The following is a 24,554-nucleotide window of genomic DNA, read 5'->3' as shown; positions in this document are numbered from 1 at the left end:
AGGTGTAGAATGACCATATCTTGTTGTCCTTCCCTAGACTAAAGCCTTGCTAAAGAAGAAATAAAATGTGCCCAAATACCTTGTACTGGCATGGCAATTGAAATGCTTCCATATCAGCTGCAGAATAGGGATGAGCGAGAAGGCCTTTGACAGTCTCATGAAAATTTCCTCGAACTTCTAATGAGTCCGAGAAAATGGGCCGACCAATAAAGTCAATGGGCCAACTTTTAACATTATTTGCAAAGCCTATACATGTTAGAACCACCAAATTTGCTAGGTATATGTAGGAGAACAGTGGCAACAAGGGACAAATAGTTCCAAAAGACCTTGTGGTTTTCCAGAAAATGGCAGGCAAAGTGACAGCAGGCAAATAGGATTTTTGCGTGATGGACAGGGGAACCGCATTGGTAAGTGTCATGGAGTACTGGATGTAGTGCATCAAGAATGTGAATAGAGTACCGACAGGCGGCAGCAGCAGGAAGAGGCGGTGGGTCCTGAGACCCAGCATGGACTGCATTGGTAACTGGCATCTAGAGCTGAGTGTAGTGCATCATCAATGCCACCTAGAAGTGTACAATTTTAGTGAATGGAGCACTGACAGGCGGCAACAGCAGCAAGAGGAGGCAGTGGGCCCTGAGAGGGAGCGTGGACAGCATTGGTAACTGGCATCTAGGGCTGGGTGTAGTGCATTATTAATGCCACCCGGATGGGTACAATTTTAGTGAATGGAGCACTGACAGGCGGCAGCAGCAGCAGGAGGAGGCGATGGGCCCTGAGATGGAGAGGGGACTGTATTGGTAACTGGCATCTAGAGCTGGGTGTAGTGCACTGACAATGCCACCCACCCAGAAATGTTTAATACAATTTTAGTGAATGGAGTACCCACAGGTGGCAGCAGCAACAGGAGGAGGAGGTGATGGGCTCTGAGACGGAGCGGGGACCGCATTGGTAACTGGCATCCAGAGCTGGGTGTAGTGCATCATCAATGCCACCCAGAAGTGTACAGTTTTAGTGAATAGAGTATTGACAGGTGGCAGCAGCTACAGCAGGAGGAGGAGGCAGTGGGCCTCAAGACAGAGCGTGTAGCGCATTGGTAACTGGCATCTAGAGCTGAGTGTAGTGCATCATTAATGCCACCCAGATGTGTACAATTTTAGTGAATGGAGCACTTACAGGCGGCAGCAGCAGCAGGAAGAGGCAGTGGGCCCTTAGATGGAGAGTGGATATTGCTAAGCACGGCGGCGGCAGTAGAGGATCGGCGTACATGGCTGCAAATGGAGCGAGCCTGTCTCAGTAAGTCCTGCAGTTCTGGGTACGTGCGGAGGAACTTTTGCACTACCAGGTTCAGTACGTGCACAAAGCAGGGCACATGTGTTATGGGGCCCATGCACAGCGCGGCCACAAGGTTGGCCCCGTTGGCACACTATGTTGTCTGTTGTGAGCCGGGAGGGCGTCAGCCAAGCCTCAACCTCTCTGTGCAAAGCGGACAAGAGTTCCCTGGGGGTGTGACTTTTTTCCCCCAAGGACACCAGTTTCAGCACTGCCTGGCAATGTGTGTGCTTTAGGGAGCCGTAGTGGCATGCCCGCTTAACCACAGTGCCCTTCGCTGCTGGCCTTTCAGGAGGAGAGTTGAAAAGAGAGGGGTTGACAGTAGAAGGAATACAGGAGGAGGAGGGGGAGGACTGGGGTGGCCCATGCTTTTCCAACACACCCCTTGGCGGGGGTACCAGGTGGTGTAATGTCTCTTGCAGACTACCCCCACTGAGCTATGCAAGGCCACCCAGTGAGCGGTGAAGGTCAGGTAGCGTCCCACTCCGTGCCTGGTTGTCCAGCTGTCTATGGTGACGTGGAATTGGCTAGACATAGAGAATGCCAATGTCTGGTAGAGGTTTTCCATTACATGTGCATGTAAACTGGGAAGAGCTGTACGGGAGAAGTAACGCCTGCTTGGTATATTCCACTGCCGCTTGGCACAGGCCATCAGGTCACAGAAGGGAGTCCGAAATGCAATAGATTGGCTGGACGTAAATTTAGTTCAATGACTCTTTTGTTGGTTGGGCCCATAGCCTGATGCCTTGCGCAGAACTACGGTAGAGTGGGCTGAAGGGACTGGGAGCTAGGGGAGCTGAAGGGGTCACTGGAGTACCCATCTTGCGGCGACAAATGTCGTCTGACGCCTCAAAACCTGCAAGCAGAAGCTGATACTTCATCACTGCTAGAAGTCTGTCTGGCACCAACCTCCTTAGACATAGTAGCAATGACAGTTGGAGGTGGAGAAGGAGTCAATGTAGGGGGAAGAAGAGAGGATGACGTGGTTGCACCTTCTTCAAGAGAACGCATGTACTGCTCCCACTTTGGTTTGTGGTTCTTGCGCATGTGGGAAAGCAGGGATGTTGTACCCAAATGTGATCTGGCCCGTCCTTTCCGGATGTGCCTGTGGCACAGGATGCAGATTGCTACACACCCGTCATCTTCTTTCAGCGTGAAAAAGGACCATATTGGAGAGGTGCATGCAACCACTCTGCTGCTCTTTCTCTTTGACTATCTTTGCGTCTGCTGGATGCCCTGCATCTGCTCCAGCTTCACCTCCCCCACGGTCATATCGTCTCTGACACTTACCCTGCTTGTGCCCACTGCTCTGTCTCTTCTTTGGGACTCACATGAGGCAGATTGGCGGCCCCTTCCATCCCCAGTCTTATGCTGCCTATGCTGCTGCTGCTCCTTTCCTCTACGTCTGTTTCGGAACTTCTGCTAGCCCTTACATGCACCGGTGGTTCCCAGGTGACATCACGGTCATCATTGTCCCCATTTTCATCTAAGCCAACATCTGCAAATGCAGCCACTGATCCAAAACCTTCGCCCAGCAAGTGCTGACTACACTCTCCAAGGGTCTTAAAGTCTGCCTCTAGCTCTGAAATTCCTCAGGCTGTTCGTCAAACAACAAGGGAGAGTCATTGGGAGGTACAGGCACATTAGCCACGCTAACTCCTGTCTTTGCTCCTGTCACGGCTGTGCTGGTTGCTGCTGCTGCTGCAGATGAAGAGTCTGCTGCACTTGAGGCCCCTGAGACCCAGTCCACAATCCTCTCAACGTGCTTGTATGATTGTATTCCGCCCTCTCAATTCATCTACCAGTGTACTGGTGCTGCGCACACATCTCAGACCTGTTTGAGAACTTGTGCTGCTGCCTCCAACAGTTTGCTGCTGCTGCTGTCCTACAGTGGTGGACTCCCGGGGAGTATGTTCCCTGCCAGATGCGGCAGGTAGCCCAACGCCACGCCGTCCCCTGCGTCTACTGCTCATCTTTTACTTATTTGGGCAAACATGCACCTGTACCAAACGGTTTCTTTGGTAAATAGGAACAGGTATCAAACACTGAAATATCTGTATTTTTTTTTTAGTAGAACAGAATTTTTTCTGTACCAAACTGTCTTTTATGGTAAATAGCAAGAGGTGACAAACACTGAAAAATATCTGTATTTTTATATAGTAGGACAGAATTTTTTTTTTACCAAATGGTTTTTGGTAAATAGCAAGAGGTATCAAACACTGAAATATCTCTATTTTTTATATAGTAGGACAGAGTTTTTTTTTTACCAAATGGTCTTCTTTGGAAAATAGCAAGAGGTATCAAACACTGAAATATCTGTATTTTTTATAGTAGAACAGAATTTTTTCTGTACCAAACTGTCTTTTTTGGTAAATAGCAAGAGGTAGGAGAGTAGGACAAAAAATTTTCTTTCTCAAACTGGCTTCTTTGGTAAATAGGAACAGGTAGCATCCAAAAACTGCTATATCTGTATATATATATATATATATATATATACAGGCAATCTGAAACTGAATATATATATTCAGTTTCAGATTGCCTGTGTTTGTACACTAACATCCCATGTAAATAGGCAGCACGGTGGCTCAGAGGTAGGCACTCTGGTCTTTGCAGTGCTAAATCCCAGGATCAAAGCTTGGCCAGGACACTATCTGCATCGAGTTTGCGTGGGTTTCCTCCCACATTCCAAAAACATGCAGTTAGGTTAATTGTCTTCCCCCCCAAAACTGACCTTAGACTGTCTTAAGACATATGACTGAGGTAGGGACATTTGATTGTGAGCCCTTTTGAGGGAACGCTAGTGACATGACTCTGGACTTTGTACAGCAGTGCTTAGTATGTTGGTACTATATAGAAACTGTATAATAATAAACCATATGTACTACAGGAGCAACATCCTATCGATTCTATGGGAAAGTAGTGACTATTCCATTATTTCCATTGATATATTTTTATACATGCCAGACGCCAGTCAACTTTTTACCCTGCTTACAGCGCCATTTGCATTGCAGGTAAAATTGTGCCTAAGCGTCATACCTTATATCTTAAGCAGATATTCACTTAAAAGTAACATGTAATTACCATGGTAGTGTTGTCTTTCTTTTACATTTGCATGCCAGACATTGAATTTGTGAAAATGATAAAGCATATATATATGCAAGGTAATTATTGCATCGAACTGTGCTCCTAAGACCCCCAAATGAAGACCGGGGCCATTGAAATTGCCCGAGTCCCCTACTTTCTAAAAACGCAGGAGGTACAGATAGCTGGAATGCTGTGCATTTGAGGCCCCCAGGGTGTCCCATGACTTGGCTGGAAAGGTGTTGGATGGGGTGTATGTAGCACCCTGGCTAAGGCATTTTGTTTATTAAATGGCTCCAGGAATATTATTGGCTTTTTTAAACCAGTTTTAAGGGTCCTGAAGCCAGCCAAGGAAGAGTTAGGAGGGATGTTTGGCCACCGGGTCCATGTCTGTCTCTTCACCTGGAGCTATAGAACACAGGTGCTTGTTTTAGGAGGATCAGCAGCAGACTACAGGAAGCTCAGTGGCTTCCCAATACTGAAGAGAAATGAGCTCAGGAGGAAAACCCTTCAGTAAGCACACCATTTTTGGTTTATACCAAGGACTTTTGTTGTATTATATTTTTATCCAGTGAGAGATCTAGCAAAGAGGTTAGTGACCCAGCTGGGCTAGGATTTGTTTTATTAATTTTCTGTTTACATTGTGCTGCATCCTTGTATTTAAATTAAGCATCCAGCAGGGGCCTGTACTTTGTTTTGTGAAAACCTGACTATGTGAACAGATGCAAGCCTGTTGCTTCAAGATATATATATATATATATATATATATATATATATATAGATATATAAAGCAGTGAATGTGAGATTGACAAAATGTTGTAGGTGCATCCCTCTGATCAATGTGTTTTGATATATATATGTTACATTGGTTTAATATGTCGTTCTATTTGCCATGTATAGTGTGGCCACCTATGTAATAGACACACATATGTGTTAAGGTGTGATAAAGTCCCTCGGTGTATGACGTCATCATGAGTGTAGTGAATAGGGCCCAGGATATTCCATATGATGCTCCATAGGCTGCCCCTGCACCATCCCTTCTTTCTTGTTATGTATTTAGTCCTCTGATTCACTGAGCAGATAGCTGTGGCTGCAGATTAAACTCTCTTGTTCCCTCCTCCTTCCTCTCACTCACCCACCTCACCCCCTGAGACCTCCATGTATTTGACGTCATGTGTGCTCCTTTCAGTTGCCATAGCGACTCCCTTCCCCAAACCCTCTGCCTGTCTCCTCTCGTAGCTCCCACAATGGTACAGCCAGCATCACGCTGCACAATGCTTTCCAGGCAGTGAAAGAAGGTGATTCAGCAAGCCTGTCCATCAGCATCCCTTCACATCTTTCGTTCTTCCTTTAAAGCAGACATTTGTATTTTAGAGCCATCCCAGTCAGCTGTCCCTGTCTCTCCCCATTGAGGGGACGCTTGAAGTCACCTGGCTGCCCCCCTGTACTAGGAATGTGGGCTAGGAGAGGCTGATAGAAGGACGCTGCTTGAAGCTCTGGATCTGGACTCGGTATTGCAGACACGGAATGGTGAGTAGACCCCCGAATCACGGAATATGTCTTTATTTCAGCCATGTGACTGTCATATTCCAATCTCATACCCATCACCCAAAATAAATGCCTGGTGGGTGTTGGGTGGGGTGATGGGTGCCCTACTGATGTCATATATACCATAATACAGGTGAATAGAATGCACAGATTTCTATATTATTATATACATCCTGCCTAGAACTGCTTACATCCACTACAAGACATTAGATTTGCCTTCATTCATTAGGAAAATGGCCTCACAGTCACACATGATCCTACAATGTCATTTCTCTTCCAAGATGCTGATGGTGAGATGTGATCAGGGCCCGGTCTACCAGCATACATGTTATATGGATCTGGTGCTGCGTATATATCCATAGCGGGGGATTGCAATCATCACATGAAATTTAAATATATATTCTATAAGATAATGGTATATTCTCCCTGGCGTAGATCTCCATATTGTAAACTTGGAGCTAATCTGGATGGCTGGACCAAATATAATCATATATCTTTTATTTCCATATTATCATCTGCATGGAGCCTGACAGCTGTTTTGCTGTATTTTAATGCAGCATTTCTGTATTTCCATTCTCTCCTGTAGCATTTGAAGGTTTCAATGACCCTTCTATTAAAAAAAACAAATAAGACATTAGTCTGCAAGATGTAATGAAGAAGGCCAGAGCCATCTGTGATCCTGAGAAATGCAGATGTGTATGGGCTGTGCGCTATGCTGCAGGCCTCTCCAGTCATTAGGAGACTGTGCTGCAGCATTGTGCCAGCTTGTTTCCCCTGTCTCTCCTATATAGCCACTTATCTCCAGACCACAAGAGGTGCTGACCTTCATAAACTGATAAGATCATTCATTCTTGTTTTATGCAGTCATTATAGTCTTTTGATTTTTTTATTTCACGATATTTATACCGTAATATCCTATCATTTAAAAAATGTATTGGTGTGTGTAGGACAAATCGAAGGTATAGTTTATCACAACGCCTGTTGTAGAAATACTATGCGCAAAAGTGAGTGTGTGTGCAAACATGCTGATGTATACAATGCTGTACAAATGCTTAGCTATGGATTTATTTACATCCCCCAATGAAATGCATAAGGCCGCAGAGGTCAATAGCAGTGCCACATAGATTATCATATCAAGTTCTAGGTTCAAACATTTTAAGACTCTTCAACATGCTTGCTGTCAGATTTATCCTTTTAAATCATTTTTTTTTTTTGGGTGAGAGTAACTAATTATGCTAATGGCAGACAAATGACTTGGTATTCTTTATGCTGTTTTATCTAGGCAGCCTAGTTTCCAGCCAAACCTTCACTGCTACCCTTCCCCCATCAGAATGCTAATCTATAGAGCCCCCAGCAGAAGTGACAGCTGCCAAATTGTAATGGTGATGGTGTTATTGTGCATTTACTCTTCCAAGGGTTTTGCTGCAGACCCTGAAAACTCACACACAAACACAAAGGTAGCACAATGCTTTACAATGATGAGCTGCACGGCCATACACACTAGGGTGAGCTATTCCTTGAAGATCCATTTTTCTTTGTTGACTTGCATTAACAATAAAAATACAGGCTTTACTACTTGCATAGAATTTCCATGTTTCATAGACTAGACGGGTATTATGTAGTTCAGTAATGCATTGCTAAACGGAAGTCATATACAATATTTTTTTTGTGTCTATTTATATTTACTAATATGGTTTTCATTTTATTACAATAAAGGATTTGCAGTATTTCTTTTGTTCTTTCTTAAGACATACCGGTATGACATATAAGGCCTAATTTAGCAAGCTGACTTGAAGATGGCATAACAATATTATCAATTTATAATAATCATATCATGTTATTAGTGCATGGGTAAAACCTAATGTAGTAATATTTTCCCACTAGGTGCTAAATATTTGTGTTACAGTCAATCTGTAAGTTCCAGAGTTTTAATGCAGGCATCAAGCAGTTCTGCACAGACCATTGCACAGTATATTCAGTACCCTGGGTTCTATGAATTCTGGGATATGAAAACAGACAAAACAGAAAAAGTTGATTTCTTACTGGATTGGTTCTGGTCAATAGAAATGCACAGGAGAGGACTGACCACGGCTAATGGTACCAGTAAGTGTGGAAAATACTTGTATTAGCATGTAAAGTCCCCTAATGTGCTGAAGACTACACATAAAGGTAATGGTATGTTCTGCTCATTGTAGACAGACACAGAAAGGTGTATTCTAAAATAAAGGTAATAAAAATATTAGGATATAGGCTTTGTATATTTGTTCCAAAAAACCCTGTTATCCTTGCAATTTGTTATGTATACATCACATGTAGTGCAGTGGAGTGAACAGAGAGGAAAAATCTTCTCTAGGCCATAAATGAGTGTTCAAAGTGAACAAAATATCACATCAATTCACACTTTAAAAAATTAGGCCATGTGGTTGTATATAGACAGCTATATGTTACTTTAAGTGGTGATCTTTGCCTTGCTTAATTAGCAGAGTTGTTGCAGAGTAAACAGCTTCAGCGTATTTTCCAAACTCTGGGCAAGCAACAAACTGATGAGTTTATAAAGAAAACAAATATGGATTTAATAGGGTTATCTTTGTAACCCTGCACTTCATTCCACCAAGTGTATATTATTTAATTGTGTTCCCTAATTTTAGTTGATGTCTTTGTCTTCATGTGGAGTTTTCCTTCAACTTTCAGCCTCATATCTACAAGAGGTAAAAGAAAACCTTCCTTAATCAAAGATTAATCCTAACTTTGTCTCCACCTGGGGGATTTTTCTTCTTCTTCTGTTCCAGTGACAACTAATATCTAGTAGTAACTGATGGACTTGTGAAAGAATTCAATCCATCCACATTCTATCCAGTACTACAGAACATGCTTGAGTTCCAATTTCATAAAGATTCATCAAGAACAATGGGGGCCACTATGAAACAGGATCCTGCGCTTATAGAGAGCTGGGTGTGTTAAATGGTGACCAATGATTATTTGACTATTCAAAAAACATTTACCAATATGGAATACTAAAATAATACATATAGATAGAGAGAAAGAAGCGCATTTGCCATTATTGCTTTATGTGACTCATGCAGTTTCAAGGTCATTGGTCATTCCCTGCCATTGTTTGCATCTTGAGTTTTAGACATTTTCAAGATATTAATGTTTAATGCAGTTGTTAAATTTTGTATGTGTTTGTAAAATGTAGAAAGTGCTTGTGCTTTTACTAGGCATTTTGGTCTTTTCATGCAGTCTTTGTGGTAGGGCCCTACAATGAATTCTAAAGCCTGTTACTAGAATACCCTGTGATGGTAACCAGGATGTCCTGCGTGGCGTCAAACCTACTTCTCAGGTGCCTTCCCTGTACTTTTTCCTGAGATCCTGAGACACATGGTCAGATTTCTATCACAAAACAACAGGCAAACTAAGTCCTGATTCTCTGCATTGTGCACTGGTCATCTGTCTGATAAATTGGTCTTTGAGGTGAATTAATGTTTACTGTTGGATTTGGCATAGTAGTAGCCTAGAATTACCTACAACTTTTGGAAGCAGGCCACTGGATTTTGTCCATTCCTGCTGTATTTTTATTATCATACATTCTATAAGCTCCAACAACACATTACTTTAGATGAGTCTGTAGTCATGTCACTAACTGTTCTTCAGACGAGATCACAATCTAATTAGTTTTTACCATAGTCTAAAACCATTTTACCTTACATAATCTGTGTAATTTTTTTGAAATGTAGGTTCTAAATGTGACTTTGTGAGTTAAGTCATATGTACTCGAAATAGTTATCTGTAATTAATGCTAATTTTCTGTATGTGAGGTGCACAGTACATAACCTTCCAAGCAAATCTGACCTATGAGTGATCAAGATGGCTTCAAGCAGGAAAGTACCACTGAGTCATATATGTCCACAATGATGTAATTCATAACTGACTTACAAATAGTATACTTTTCATTGACTGCATGCCTTTTTTCTTTAAAAATAGTTCTAATGCCTCATAGTAAATACCCCTGGGGCGTTCTGTCTGCAGCTGAACCTCAGCATATCTTAATGACCTTCTGGATCAGAACCAGATGGAAGGATTTATTACTGAATACTGTATAATTTAGTAAAGATAATTTTACTTCATGAAATTAGATAAATAAAAGATATATTGAATACCCTACTTCTAAGGGATTAGTGCTTACATCACATTTTTATGTTAAAAAAAAAACATTTTACAACTTTTTTACAATTCATGTGATGCTTTAAAAAGGTATTATCTTCAAACTTAAATAAAATATTTTGCATTTGATTTTTGGCTCACGCCAGGTGTGGTCAAGGTATGTTATTATGTTAAAGTGTCTAGTACAATTCCTGTTTCTGCATGAACGGTTTAAAAGACTGGTCCAGGTTTAAGTAGTTGTAAACTAGCAGGCAAAATTAAAATAAAAATGTCCCCTCTGCTTTTATAGATTTACTGGACCAATATTACCTCCAGCAGCCACTAACTGCTCCTCAAAGGGGCTCACAATCCAATCTCCCTACCATAGTCATATATCATTAACACAATCTAAGGGCAATTTTGAGGGGCCACTTAACCTAAATGCACTTTTTTGGGATGTGGGAGGAAATCTGAGGAAAACCACACAAACACAGGGAGAACATACAACCTCCATGTCCTGGCTGAGATTCCAACATAAGGCCTAGTGCTGCAAAGGCAAGTGTCATAGCCAACTGTGCTGCCATTGTTACTTTCATGTACAGAGAGCAGGAGATAAGCTTCTAATTGCTACATAAACAAACCAGGAAGCTCATCTTGGCAGATGACCTGTCAGTAAGGAACATTTTTTCCCCCTCATTCTGTTCAGCTCTCTTTCTGAACAGCCTGTGACTTACCTATGTAATATGACTGCTACTATGACTATTGGACTGTACAATAAGGAGATTTATTTGTTTATTTTTACACAAATGACATTACATTTTGATAAATACAAGTAGGCAACATGAGTTGGTACACAGTTTTTTATTGTATGTTGGGGCAGGTTGTAATTTCTTTTTAACATTGAACTTTGTTAATGCAACAAATACCTGTTAGCTACTAGACACGCAGTCTTTTTCTGTCTCCTATGCACTCTGTAGTTATATCTGAAGGAAATGGGAGGTATTCTTTATTCTTTACACATTTCATGTCTCACAGGGACAACACTACTCCTCCATAGATACAGTACAACGAGTGAGCGTTACCACTTTAGTACTGAAATATGTAGAACAAATGTTCTTTGTGAAGTAGGTGCTAAGTGGATGAAACTAAATTTAAAGTTCCACTTTGAACAATTAAGGATCAGGCAGATGTTTATTTCAGAAAAGGACAGGTGATGTCCCTTCTGCAAAAACTGTCCTTACCTGCCTGATCTCCACCCAGCTGTCAGGGATACCTGGCAATCCTGGCTTGCTGTGCACGTGCCGGGAAAGAATAAACTCGCAGGTGCACAGGAATTATGTCATTCCAGCCTGGCCAATCAAGATGGCCAAAGATACTATTCAGAAAAAAAGAAACACGAAGATGATGGCACATTGGGACAGAATAGGGACAGATGAGTATTGTAGGTTAAGGTTAATATTGACATTCTAAGGTCAGAATGTAAAGCTTTAAACACTGTCTTTTTCATTACCTACCTATCCCCCTCTTAGAACTTTATATATATAATTTACCAGCAGCCAAATGCACTTATAAAGCTCAAAGTCGAATAGCAAGCTAAGGAAATAGTCAATATACAGCATACAGTAGACAGAGGATGGTCAGAAATTCCACTGAAAACATCAGAAGAAGGTAGTAGTACATTCACATGAACACTTATGTCAGGTATAGACCTGTGGCAGGAACAAGCGATTCCGCATGGCTTCTAGCAGCAAGCACTTTGCCACCACCTTGCACCATAGTGATGTCTCTTAAAGAACCAATATTTGGAGATTTGACAGCAGCTAGTACTAAATTGGGTAACTAAGTAACTAAGTTCTTGATTGGGTTGTCACAAGTAGATGTTACATGCAGCACTGCCAGTCTGAACATAGCCTTGGTAAATTTTGTCAGAGGTACTAAAGCAATCTTTTTTGTTTTTTTGTTTTTGGAGCAGTAATAGTTCAGTTACAAGAACCAATGTAGAACTCCACTGACAAATCCTGTTTAGACCTTGAGTAGTGTTGCCATGGTTGCACAAATCCGAAATGTAGCTATCCGCATATTAAAATTAAAGTAACACATGTCCTGTCCTTGGGTGTCAATGCTTAATTCCCCTACTATAAAAGCCATGGTTGTCATCCAGGTTGTTTTTCTAATTCCGATAACAAAGCCATTTTACATTCTACATTTTTATTTGTTTGTGTTCATCTCACAAGAAGCAAGGACACCGCATTTCTGTCATTTCAGTTCTTTCATTTCTGTCATTTCAGGTCTAAAACATCAAATAATGCAGCCATTACATCTACAGGCTGATAAGTTGCAACATATTACATTTGTCTTCTTGGGTTTAGATATTCATTAGGAGGTCATCTAACTAGCTAACTTCTCCATTTGAAGCCAGGTTATTTGCCATATATTGTAGTCAAAATCTGGTCTTTGGTACTTACATGAACTGAAAATTATCTGGATGATTTTTTTGCAGTAAGTGGTCTCTTACATACCAGAAGATTTTTCAGATATCTATTCAGCTAAATAAACAAAATCTGAATAATACAACAATTACAAACATTTATTTCTTGATATTTTTTTTTTAATTAGACAAATGTATTACTTATGCCCAAACCTTAAACTCATTCCATGGATTTCACTGCAGTCTATGGAAAATTGGTAATTGGAAAAGATTATAATGGCCTATGAGAAATCATACAGTTACAAAATCTTGTTGTCTGGGAATGAAAGGATATAGAAGATGTAGGCTGTGGACAGCTCAGCCTGACCTATTTCTAGAAACACTTTAGCATTACATGAATGAACGCCAGTGCTTCTCTGCTGTCTGGGTCGCCATAGTGACTTGTGGGTTGTCTGAGAGCTGCTAGAGGCCGTAATTGCCTTGGAGCACGCAGGTTATGCACCATCTTTATAGCCTATAATATGCTGCTATAAAAATTATTACAAGAAGTATAAGCAAGGAGAAAGATTCAAAGATGAACTGTAAAAATAAAAAAAAAAACAGGGCCCCCATTCCATAACAAAATGATACATGGAAAAAAATGTACGACCTTCATTCCACAACAATAGAAGTGTGGTGCATAAAACCGATCTGTGTTTTGGTAAACATATTTACATATAACAGGCTAGAAGTCCTGTTTTATTAGCAGAGATTTTGTGCATTCTATTCTGATCAATTGCCCAATCCTAGTGTTGGAATTTTGCCAAAACTTTTTTTTGTTCTGTAACCAAAAAAATATGACAAGTAATGTCAAAAAAATCCAGAAGACTATTGTGTTAGAGATTAGGCATATGTTCAGATATTTATTACTGGTTTGGAGACACCAGAGTATGAAATTAAGTATGATATAGCCAGAGTGTGCATATATGCACCGATATCGGAATACATTCTGCCTTTTTTACATTTTTTTTTTTTTACAGTGTTTTTGTGTTTTTTTTTTTAGTGTTTTTTTTTTTTTACAGTCACAGTTATTGAGGTCAGTGTGCACTTCATTCTGTTAGTTCCTACATGAGATGTGCATGCAAAATCACTAAAGTTTTAATTAGACCATTTACCATACCTCGAAAAAAGCAAGGGTAGTAAGGCATTGGCTTTACTCCAAAGGGTGGCAGCAGATTGATTTTCTGCTGTAATTAAAGAGGTGATTCACCACTTATTCTGTGCTGCTTTACCCACTATCTGTCCATGCCGGCTCATCTCTCCTTGTGACAATCAAGTATGTGCTGAGGCTCCAGTCCCTGCTGTTACTTTAGTTATGAGGGCAAGTTTTACTGGGGTCTCTTGTAATTTGGCTTGATTGGTGCTTTGTGTAATGCTCAGGTTAAAGCGGAACTATACTAAAAAGAAAAAAACATCACTTACTTCTGCAGAGCAACCAATCCCTCACACGTCCCCTCAATTTGGTCCCGTGCCATCCAGTAATCCTCCTCTGTCGCAGCGCGGAGCAATTACTAGGCACCAACATCTTCTTCTTTTGGCACTGTCATCCAATCTGACCATCGAGATGGAGTGTGATAAATTTGGAAGAAGAAAAAAAATGTTTTACTTGTTATAAAGGGGTTATCCACTCTTTTATATAAAGTAAACATTTTAGTGATAGGTCTGCTTTAAAAGCCTGTAAATCACAGCCCTGTCTGGCTTTTTTTTTCTGCTGCAGTAAAGTAACATGAGTTTTGTTCCCTAGCCTGTGAAAGGAAATGCATCATGCTGATGAGCTCATAATTTTGCTACACATCTCTCTCTTCTATCCGCACTTTTGTCACTAAGGTTCCGTACACACATTAGACTTTTGTAAAGAAAAGACTGAAAGGTGCATGAACCAAAGTTGTACATACAGTGCCGTTCTGCTCTAAAGGAAGGGGAGGGGGAGAACGATCAAGCAGCACCCCGCTGTGCTCTCTCTCCTCCACTTGTATTGCAGTTGCTAGTCTTTCATGGATCCACCAGGATAGATCCATGAGCGACGAACGACCACTGTACATACATCAGTCTCTCTTTCTGATACCTGAAGCGACGAAAATCATCTGACGTGTGTACGTAGCCTTAGACATTGCAGCATAAGTGATTGACTTACAGGGACTGCAAGAGCCTGATACAAGGCCAGAAAAGATACTTTTGCTGCTTGAATTATGAAAACTATAATTATGTATTAAGAAAAGACAGAAGCGAATTATTTTGTGTGTTTTATCTAGTCAAGGTAACAGTCAAGCAACTAGATTCCCTAAATGAAGGCCAGCAATGACAGCCCCCTATTTCTCTCCTAATACAATATTAATCTTCATATTAAACAGTACACTATATTTTGGTTTATGTTTTTAACCTGCCATCATGTCTATCTTCGGTAACTCCTTAAACTGAAGTACTCAGATATTGCAATTTAAGAGGTTATATCAATTTTAATTTTCATCACGACTTTGCCATTGTTATGAGTTAATAAAATCATGTGGTCTAAATGGCCTTTACTTTGTCTGCCTGTCTTGTTGCATTACATTAAATAGGTGTTTTGTTCATTTGATATTGATGTGAAATGACTCACTTTAATATACTGTAGTTTTAGTACAGCCATTCTGCATGCACCTGTGTACTCTCTCATTCCTTTCTGTCTTAGTTCATCTGTAAAGAGAGAAATAAAATGGATGAACATAGTAAATAAAGAATGCCTAATGGTCGATAAACACACATCATATGAATAATTAGGTAATTACTAGTAAGAAAGGCCTTGACTACACACGCTGATGAAGCTAAAGAAAAGATCTTGTTTGCAGTCTGACTTTTACATACCTCCCTACAATGTTCCCTATTACACAAACCATTAAAAAAGATTACACAAAAAATAAGTCATACTAATATTTTCCTTTACACATGCTGTTAAATGCAATCATTTAAAAGCTGTATGAAAGCTTTAGTATAGCATAGCTTATTGAAAATATGAAAATTAAATTGTGTATTTATAGGGGTCTTCAAATCAGATACTTTGCAGCCACAGGGGTGGGGACCAGGAAAAACTTCTCTGCCCCCCCACCCCCTTTGCCCCAGCTGGGAGTTATGATGTGAGCATTATGATTGTAAATGTTGTGCATGGTGGCTTGTAGAATTGACTGGAACATCAATAGTCAGGTGTAGCATAAATAAATTATTGTCTGTTATGTAATCATAGCACAGTTTTTTGCATGGCAAAGTTATCATAAAAAAATTATCATTCTGTCCTAATTTGACTTTTTATTTGAGCTGCATTTAGATGTAAAATGGAACAATAATTCTTGGAAGTCAGTACAAGCAGAAGAGCTTAATTTGACCCAAAAATGTATTTTGGTGTTATATGTAAAAACGATGTTACATTAAGGTGTTAACTTAAAGGTGGTGTCCTTTAAGTTTTTTAAGATTAAATTGTGGCTTAATCGTGTGGTGATCTGCAGAAAAAATTAATCAGCCCTGTGGCAGTGCAGTAAGGTTGTGGACCAAAAATTCCTATGATTATAGAGGTAGAGAAAGGCCATGGGTTCAGTTTATTATAAAGCCTTCCAGGACTTGGAGCCTAAGGGAAATATATATATTATTTGCCTTACAATTACATTGTTGGATGGCTGCTACTAGTGGTATAGAAATACATATATTTCTATATTTGGATATTGGTTATATATATATGTTATAATAAACTGTCACAACTGTTTCTAATAACTGTATGTGTCTGGATTTATTTTCATTTTAGAAAAAAAGGGGGTTGGATGGTGGCGTAGCAGCAGGAAGGGAAAATATAGGAACCTGTAAACCACTCTTGTCACATTTTTAATAAAACTGTTCCTTTTGCTTGCACATTTATCAGAATCTTTATACAGTGCTGACTAGATAATGTAATAAGTGGAATATTGCAACAAACTTCAGCTAACCTTTCACAGAGCCATTCTGTGCACCATGCTAGGAATAATTATTTCTAAGTATGGATCCTAAATGACAATTTTATGCAATAGCTAAGAATTTATCATCTGTTTTATATTGTTCTAATCACTTGTTTTATTATGATAAAAAAGAAGGTTTGAATTAGATTCCTATAATATTGAGGATGCTGGGCTACAACATAAACATTCTCACTACATTAGAAAAATATATTTTTTTTTACCTGTATTTCAAATGTACAGGGAAATGAAATGTCCTTCTGAAAAGATTTATTAGGCTTTTATTAGGTAAAATATGTTTATTTTATTACAATTAAATGAAGATCTAACATTTGTTACCCAGTTTCCCTAGAAATTATGATTTATTGTTGGTATTTTTAAAAAGAAATAAAAAATCTTGTACAACAATGAATCTAAAAAAAATATTCTACATTTGAAGAGGAACTAAACTCATAAGTCCCCTGAAAACAAAAAAAAATCTAGTTACCTTTATTCCCGCAGGGCTGTCAATCGGTCCGGACATCTCTTCCTGCGCATGCGTGAGATCGGCAATATGTTTACCTTTTCACAAAAAGGCTCCTGAAAAGATGTGCGGGCATGTGCAGAAGGAGCACCCAAGAGCCTCCTGGGATGCGTGACGTATGTATCCCGGGGGGCTTTGCGCTCCTGTTCATTCTCCGTTGCCTAGGTGATCGAGAATTAGGGGGTGGTGCTGCTTAAAAAAAAAAGGGTGTTGCACTGAAAAACAAACAAACGCACAGAACTTTTACTTTAAATAAAAGGGTTGTCTAGCTATGGTAAAGATCTTGCTAGAAAGGATGAAAAAGAACAGCTACAGAAAAGCTTTAATACTTAACTTTTTTAGAATAAAAAGACACTCCAGGGTTTATTCATTGCTGATAAGAATGTGTTCAAGTGATATCTGCTGAGTTAGACATTATGAATTCTAATCATAATCACATGACTAAATGTATTTGGTTGCCAGCACTGGAGAGCTCCTACAGCAGCATTGTCTTCTGCAATTTTTTAGTCCTTCAATGAAGAGTTTGTTTACACATGACTCAAGAGCATATTGGTCAGGTATTTGTTCCATTATTATTTTAGATATTATTTGAATTGAAACAGCAATATATGATGCTATAGACTTCACAGAGGACATTTACCCAAGAGTTGGTATATTGGTCAGTTCAGTTAAAGTATGTCTTCAAGTATGAGATAGTGATGACAATTTCATTACTGTATAATTCAGATCGACTGCTCTGCGGGATTGAAGGTAAGTGTACTTTTTTTTTGTTTCGGGTGAGGTTTGAGGCTGAGATTACCCAAGATCTCTAATAGTTTGACTTTAACAGGGATTACCTAGTTCCTGGAAATTATAGCAAGGGTCCCTCAGGCTTGTCTAGACATAGAATATGTACACATATATAAGTTAGGTCGGTTTTTGTAATTGTTTTAGATAGAGTATAAGAAAAATGATGGGTTTTTCAGTTTAGGTTAGGCTGTTGTAAATTTTTATTATTAGTCTACTTTATCAGTAGTAATAATTAACCCTTTGCACAAATTTTTAGAGTAGAGTAAGTAACTGGTGATACAATGGCAATACTCCTGTAGTAGTTTACTTTGTCCACACAATACATTTTTTGGTAATAGTAACATTTTTAAAATCAGTTTCTCCTAGTATTCCTTGGGCAGACAATTTCCTGCAGTTTCCTAAGAACTGCGCCATGCATATAAGAAAATTATGCTGAGATTTGTATCATTGGGGTGGTCTGTGTCTGATAAGCAGACTTAGCGAATAAATGCTTTATTGTCAAAAGAAAAGGTCCAAAGGCTTATTTGTTATATTATGTGGCAAAGTGGCAAAGCGCATTCCATAAGCCTATTTCATATGGTATAATATGGTATTATCATTTGAGAGGATGTCACTGTAGTATTTTTCCTTTTATCTTCTGATAAGAACATTAAGACTTCACTGGTTACTCTCTGGCACTGTCTGTCCAAGAACAACGTGTAGAATGTCTGGGAGGGTGCATGAGGTGTATAGGTGTCATTTAAAATATATACAATTTTGTGCTCACTGTGCATCCAGTAAATAACAGAGGATAACTGAAAACATAAGGTGAAGGCTTTTGTGCCATGTAGTATGTGGCGTCTCACAAAGGGAAGCAGATACACAACTCTCCAGCAGACTTCTTGGCAGCCAGTGTTATGGAGATTATAGCTGACAGGCACAATGGAATATGTTCAGCTAATAGATTGCAGTGTAGCAGCTAATCGCAATGCACCAGTTTTTCACTTTTTTGTTAACCTGGGGGACAATTTAAAGTAGAATCTAGACCCCAATGTGGATGGTGATGTTCCATATATATGTTTTTGTAATATATATGCATGTAGCAGCAAAATGTGCATTATTAAAGGTATTTTTTTTCCCCCCATATGCACAATTAAATTCTGCAAAACCACAAAAACATTAGGTTGGCTAAAAGTTTGCAGCTGCAACATCTCCATCTCTTGCCTCTACAGTGGATTTGTTTAAATAATCATCCCTAGCAGTAATCCCAAATTATTGACATTCAGTTTGTAAAAGGACAATTTACCATACAAAACTTTTACCATTTATTACACCTCACTGTTGGTGATACCCTGCAGCAGCCTCTTTGCAGCCACTTGCTGCCTACATACATGTATTCCAGCAATGGCTGCATGGCATGGTGGCAGTGGACTATAACTGCTTAACTGACCTGATTTATTAAAGCTCTTGAAGACTAGAGAAGATAGACTATCATGGCAGAACCTATGGGATCCAGCAAACCTGGAATGAATCTGCTCCAGGACTAAAAACATTTGCCAACTAATAGCAAACAATTTTTAAATCTATTCCAGATTTACTGGATCATCCAGGCCCTCCCATTATAGTCTACCCTCTCCAGTTTTTGAAAGCTTTAATAAATCCGGCCCACTGTGTAGGTAATTGGTCTCATAGTAGTCTCCAGTTAAAGGGTTTTGTCTGGGGAGGATGACCTAGCAGAACTGTATAACTTTAGCAGGGAAAGTCTAGTCACCAACTTGGCTGCTTAGTTTGGCAAGACTGTGTAATTCTCAGGACTGCTTGGGCAGAATTACAAATCCTTTGCACCTGGACATTGTTTTAGGCACAGAGACCACTACAATTGTAAAAGAGGTGTGCAGGGAGTAAATGGTAGAAGAGGTGTGTGTGTGGTGGGGGAGAGTAGAGATAATCAGACAGGTGTTGGGGGAATAGGGGCAAAGAGCACATTGGTATGAAACGTGTGTTACAGAAGGCTACAGTGATAATAGAGGTGTCCAATAATATAGGTGGAGGAGTAAAGTAGTGGCTGTGTGGTGTACAAAGTGGACAAGACAAAGTGGGGAAGAAGTCTTTGTAGGGTAATCTAAACTTACTTCCTGTCCTGCTGGCAATGGTTTGAACAGACAGAAAGTGAGGGAAATCTGCAGAGGTACAGACACATTTAGAAATCTAATCAACAGAGCCTTGGAAACCTGATGGGTAAAAACTTGCTAAATCTAAGGAAAAATCATTGGTTCAAAGGGCTCCAACCACGAGTTTTTGTTATTGGTATATAACCAGAGGCTAGCATCAGGACAAGTTACATCGTTGATAAAAGATACAAGTCCACTACATTTTTTAACAAGGGAAATAAAGAAATGAACATACTAGAAAGCCTTAATATGCTAGACATAAACCTATACACAAATTTAAATGCTGATTCAGACGGATATCAGAAAAAAAACCTTATAAAGCAATGGGTCCAACAGAGGCAAAACAATTCCTTCCTATTCCCTAAATCAATCCGTTATTATTTGAACACTTTCTGGTGTCATTATTTTTAAACTCCAGGTACTGTAAAAATTAGTTTTATGATTTTTTCTTTAAAGAAATTCATAACTTCTTTAAAGAAAAAATTTTAGGTTTAAATTGGGCTCTCATTTGCTAAATACATTTTCCCAAACATTGAGACCTGCCATTTACAAGAATCTGATGGGTGCACACAATGGAGATGCAGTGAATTCTCTGGGGGCTCTCGGGCCAACAGTATACAAGGTTTATAGTGAACAGATTAGCTCAGTACTGACAGACACAAAGGTACTTGCTTACTTTGCATCTTGTTACACTGAGCACAGCCTGCAGTGTTGGTCTGCACCGACTGCAGTGTTTGCTGCAGTCTTTCTTCATCCAGGGGAGCATAAAACACTAATCCACATAGCTTCTTTAGCATATTGGACTTATGGTTTATGGTTTTTCATTTTTCTTCATCATAAGTCTTTGACTAGTAAAGCAAAATGTAATGTGCAAAAGACAATAAAGTTTAGCAATTGGTAACATAACATTTTTAAAGCTAGCCATATACTATGCAACATTTTTTATCAATTTGACAATTAGTGAATATAGTGGTCTGCATTAAAGTGCAACTGTTGGTTTGCCTGGCATATATAAAGCACAGATTTAGTTTAAATTGTAGGATACTTTGCCAGTTCAGAAGTACGAGCACAGAGCTGCCTGCACTTTAGCTTCATTTTACAGGTTAAATGACCACATAACCTAGGTGTTCTGTTGTGGTTGTGTGCTCTGTGATTGCAGTGATTTCAGTAAATAGTGAGCCTGAATTCCAATATTACCTTCAGTCTTTGGTTTTACAGGTTCCTCTCCTGTACTAAATTGCTTAATTTGATTGTGTACATAGTCAGCTTCCTATGCATGTGTACATAGTCCTATACATGTGTACATAGTCCACTTCATTCTATATGTATTAGAAGCTGCAACAAGTCCGAGCCCCCCACCTTTTCATAGTTGGTGCACATCCAGCATCATCTAGCCCTTTCCTCCCTAGCCTAACTGTCCCTCTCCTACCCCTTCCAGTTATTGGATTTCAGATCTTTTAATCATGGCAGTGCAGCATCAACTGTGGGTGATATCACATCAATCAGAGGGAAAGGAGTAGGGGCAAAAGATAAAAAAGATTAAACTTCATCTTTAAATTTGATTGATTTGAATTGGTAACTGGTGACCTCTGTACACTATTTCTGTTTAAAAAATAAGGGCTTTACCGTTATATTATTATTCAGAATGTACCAGAAGATAAAAGTGCTGTTTTACATTGCTATTCTGTAATTAAATCAGTGGAGATGTGATATTTGGATAGAAGAGTCTTTACACTGGTTCAAGCTAAAGCATTATTATATAGCAAAGCACTTTCCTTTAATGTTTATTTGCTGTTGTGGCATTGGGTGTGTGACCTTATTTAAGCATGTGTATCCCTGGGACAGAATGTCAACATTTTCAGAGAATAATTTTAAATACCATTAGTGATTCAACTCTAGATGCCGATTCTCAGTATGTGTCGGCCTTAATAGCTTTAGAAGCTATGCAGTTCATTTCAAGTACATATCCAATTATATGTCTTGCAAAGCAGAAAATGTGCCTGTGTTGTTTCTGCCAAATGACTGGCTATTTATTGTTACATTTTTGGTAAGTAGTTATTTTTTTAGTATCTATACACTACAAAAAGGAAGTGACAGTTCATTTGAGATGACATCCAGACAATAGGCAAAGACTTGATATATTGCTTTACAACAATTGGGTTATATATGCAAGGTTTTTAACATAAGTAATTTAGATGAACTGCTCAGAAGCAAAACTCAGTCTAATGATATGGCAGGAGATTGGGTGAAAACAGAACCAGAATAAGCAGTATAAAAAGTGCACCCCCACCATGTCCATGATGGTATGGGAAATGTTTTAGTAGGCAAAACTGTAAAGGATGTAAAGGTTGCAGCTTGAATGCAGCCTGCTTTATTGATTTTATATATAGATATATAGAAATAATATACTGTCATCATTGTCTGTGTATCATTAGAAACATAGCAAGTACCTATATAGTGCTGACATATTACGCAGCACTTTACAATGTCCATAGTCATATCACTAACTGTTCCTCAAGGAGTCTCACAATGTAATGTAATACAATCTTATTTATTGAGATGCACACTATAGCAGCTGTAAAATAGTCATTTGTCTGCTGAATTTATTTCCTTTGATCCTGCATGATGAATGGTTTGCATTTTACTCATACTTACTGGTCCTTCTTCTTTATAGGCCCACATATCTGGTTGTACTTAGCTTTGCATTAGGAAGGTCTTTACTTGTTGACTAGGATTATCCAAAGGATATACATCTAGTTAAAGTGAATTTAAAACCCAAGAAAAAATGTAATGTATTGCAGCCTATTTGTCCCTAAATGTAGCGACTTTATTGGCTTACATTTTTGTTTTTTTTCCTTTACTTTTTATTCTGGTTGACCTGCAAATAACACACTCCCCCTGCTAGGGTGACAACACTAACTGTACTGTATTTATGGTGGAGTAACATTGTCATTCTAGGACAGGAAATGTTTTAGGGCCGAATACCTATACTACCATCTTCTCCATAACAAATTTGGGGGTGTCCTAAATGTTGCGAACCTTGTAATTGATAATTGAGTTCAGCCCAGTGAGGGGCTAGCTGGACCCCAGGCAGGATTGTCATGGTCACTTACACACAGTGTAAAAAAACGAGGGACAGTAAGGTAAGGAATAGATGAGTTCCATGTAGTCTAAAGGTAATATTCTGTTACTGTAAGTACAAGTTTCTTGGGACAATGTTTTCATGCCCTTTCAAAAAAAAAAAAAATCTGAATACCATCTAATGGCATAAAGCCAAGCCGAAATTTTCCCATATCATTCAGTAAAAATGCTATGTTATTACTTGATGGGTACCTCTAGTTACCTCAATTGTAGCTTGTGAGCTCTCAGGACCTATATAGTCATGTATTCTGGTATACTGCTGTATGCCAAGGAATGTCAGAATGTTTTAAAACCTAACTAATTTTACCAGTGTTTGAAAAATGATTTTGATGTATTTAAGCAACAATGACCACTAATATAAATAAGGCATGGCTTCCCATATCAAACCACAAGCACCACCAAGCGTTTATAATCACCATCCAGTGGATATGGGAAAATCAATTTAGCAAACCATAAACAATGGCAATATATATATATAAAATAAAATTTGCTGTAAATATTTTCTTTGCAATGGTGTCATAAAAAACCTGCACCTAGCAGTTACAGCTAATTCTGCAATATATTACCAGCAATAGAAAAACCCAGGGTCCGTGTGGATTTAAAAAGCTATTCTATGAGAAATATCTAGTTATGAAAGAGATCAATAATTGGTCCTTGTTAAAGCATGATAATAAATACCAGCTTTTTTAATAACATTTCCTGTACCGTGTGCCGCATTTCAGGGTTGGGGTTTTAATGGCACAGTTTTCAGTACTGCTTGACAGGTCTAAAACAGAGCTAAAAAAGGAAACCTCTAATGAAATATGTAGGGTACCATTGCTGACCTCCTTCTGAAGCCTGGCTATCATGCTGATCTCATGGTTTTAATACCTTATTAACTGGGAAAGAACATGTCTCCAGAGCATGGTTACAATGCATATTTGTTCATTTTTTTTAATAACCCTTGATTTCAATGAAAGTATTGAAATCAGAGGTTCCAGAGAGCTAGTATCCAGAAAGAGAGAGGTAAATATCTGCAGCATTAATACGTCACTCAGTAAAGATTTTTTTTTAAATGCCAGCTGTACTAATTTTATTGTTTTTAGACATGAGCAATGACAGATCAGCCTAATGATAAGAATGCCATCAATGTGCCTTTTCAAAACATGTTTATATCTTTAGCGAGTAATTATGTATTTAAAGAGAGTCAGCCATGTTTGCCTATTACAATCTCTGGTTCCTGTTTGTAATCCTCTTATCCTATTGCACTACTGACCAATAAAAAATATCTCTTTGGTAATATTTTGTTCTTCTGCAATCAATGATACACTCACAACCTGCACAACGTGTAATATAGTAATACCAAAGAGGAATTATTATAAATTAAACCATGATCAATTTAAAAAATCCAATAGGCCTTTGCATTTTTATGCTTAAGTTTTCACACTATGTAG

General features: G+C 39.0%; 2 protein-coding genes across 10 annotated transcripts in view; one reads left to right on the top strand and one right to left on the bottom strand.

Annotated features, from left to right (window-relative positions):
• Nucleotides 1-14,131, bottom strand: part of PTPN13 (protein tyrosine phosphatase non-receptor type 13) — a 180,719-nt gene extending 166,588 nt beyond the window's left edge. For all 7 annotated transcript variants that reach the window (XM_072405454.1, XM_072405460.1, XM_072405456.1 and 4 more), the window contains exon 1: nucleotides 13,988-14,131. In XM_072405454.1, the coding sequence (XP_072261555.1) occupies nucleotides 13,988-14,090 (103 nt within the window). In that variant the 5' untranslated portion in view covers nucleotides 14,091-14,131. The remainder of the gene's footprint in view (nucleotides 1-13,987) is intronic.
• MAPK10 (mitogen-activated protein kinase 10) overlaps nucleotides 5,633-24,554 on the top strand; it is a 126,225-nt gene continuing 107,303 nt past the window's right edge. The window contains exon 1 of one of the 3 annotated variants that reach the window (XM_072405463.1): nucleotides 5,633-5,940. In XM_072405463.1, coding sequence (XP_072261564.1) covers nucleotides 5,938-5,940 — 3 coding nt within the window. In that variant the 5' untranslated portion in view covers nucleotides 5,633-5,937. Of the gene's footprint in view, nucleotides 5,941-17,569; nucleotides 17,599-24,554 lie in introns of those variants that run through there. The other 2 variants (XM_072405468.1, XM_072405469.1) reach the window with 2 other exon arrangements.

This window comes from Pyxicephalus adspersus, chromosome 3 (assembly GCF_032062135.1).
Source record: "Pyxicephalus adspersus chromosome 3, UCB_Pads_2.0, whole genome shotgun sequence".
In the NCBI taxonomy this organism is placed as follows: Eukaryota; Metazoa; Chordata; class Amphibia; order Anura; family Pyxicephalidae; genus Pyxicephalus; species Pyxicephalus adspersus.
This window is presented reverse-complemented; position numbering and strand designations above follow the sequence as displayed.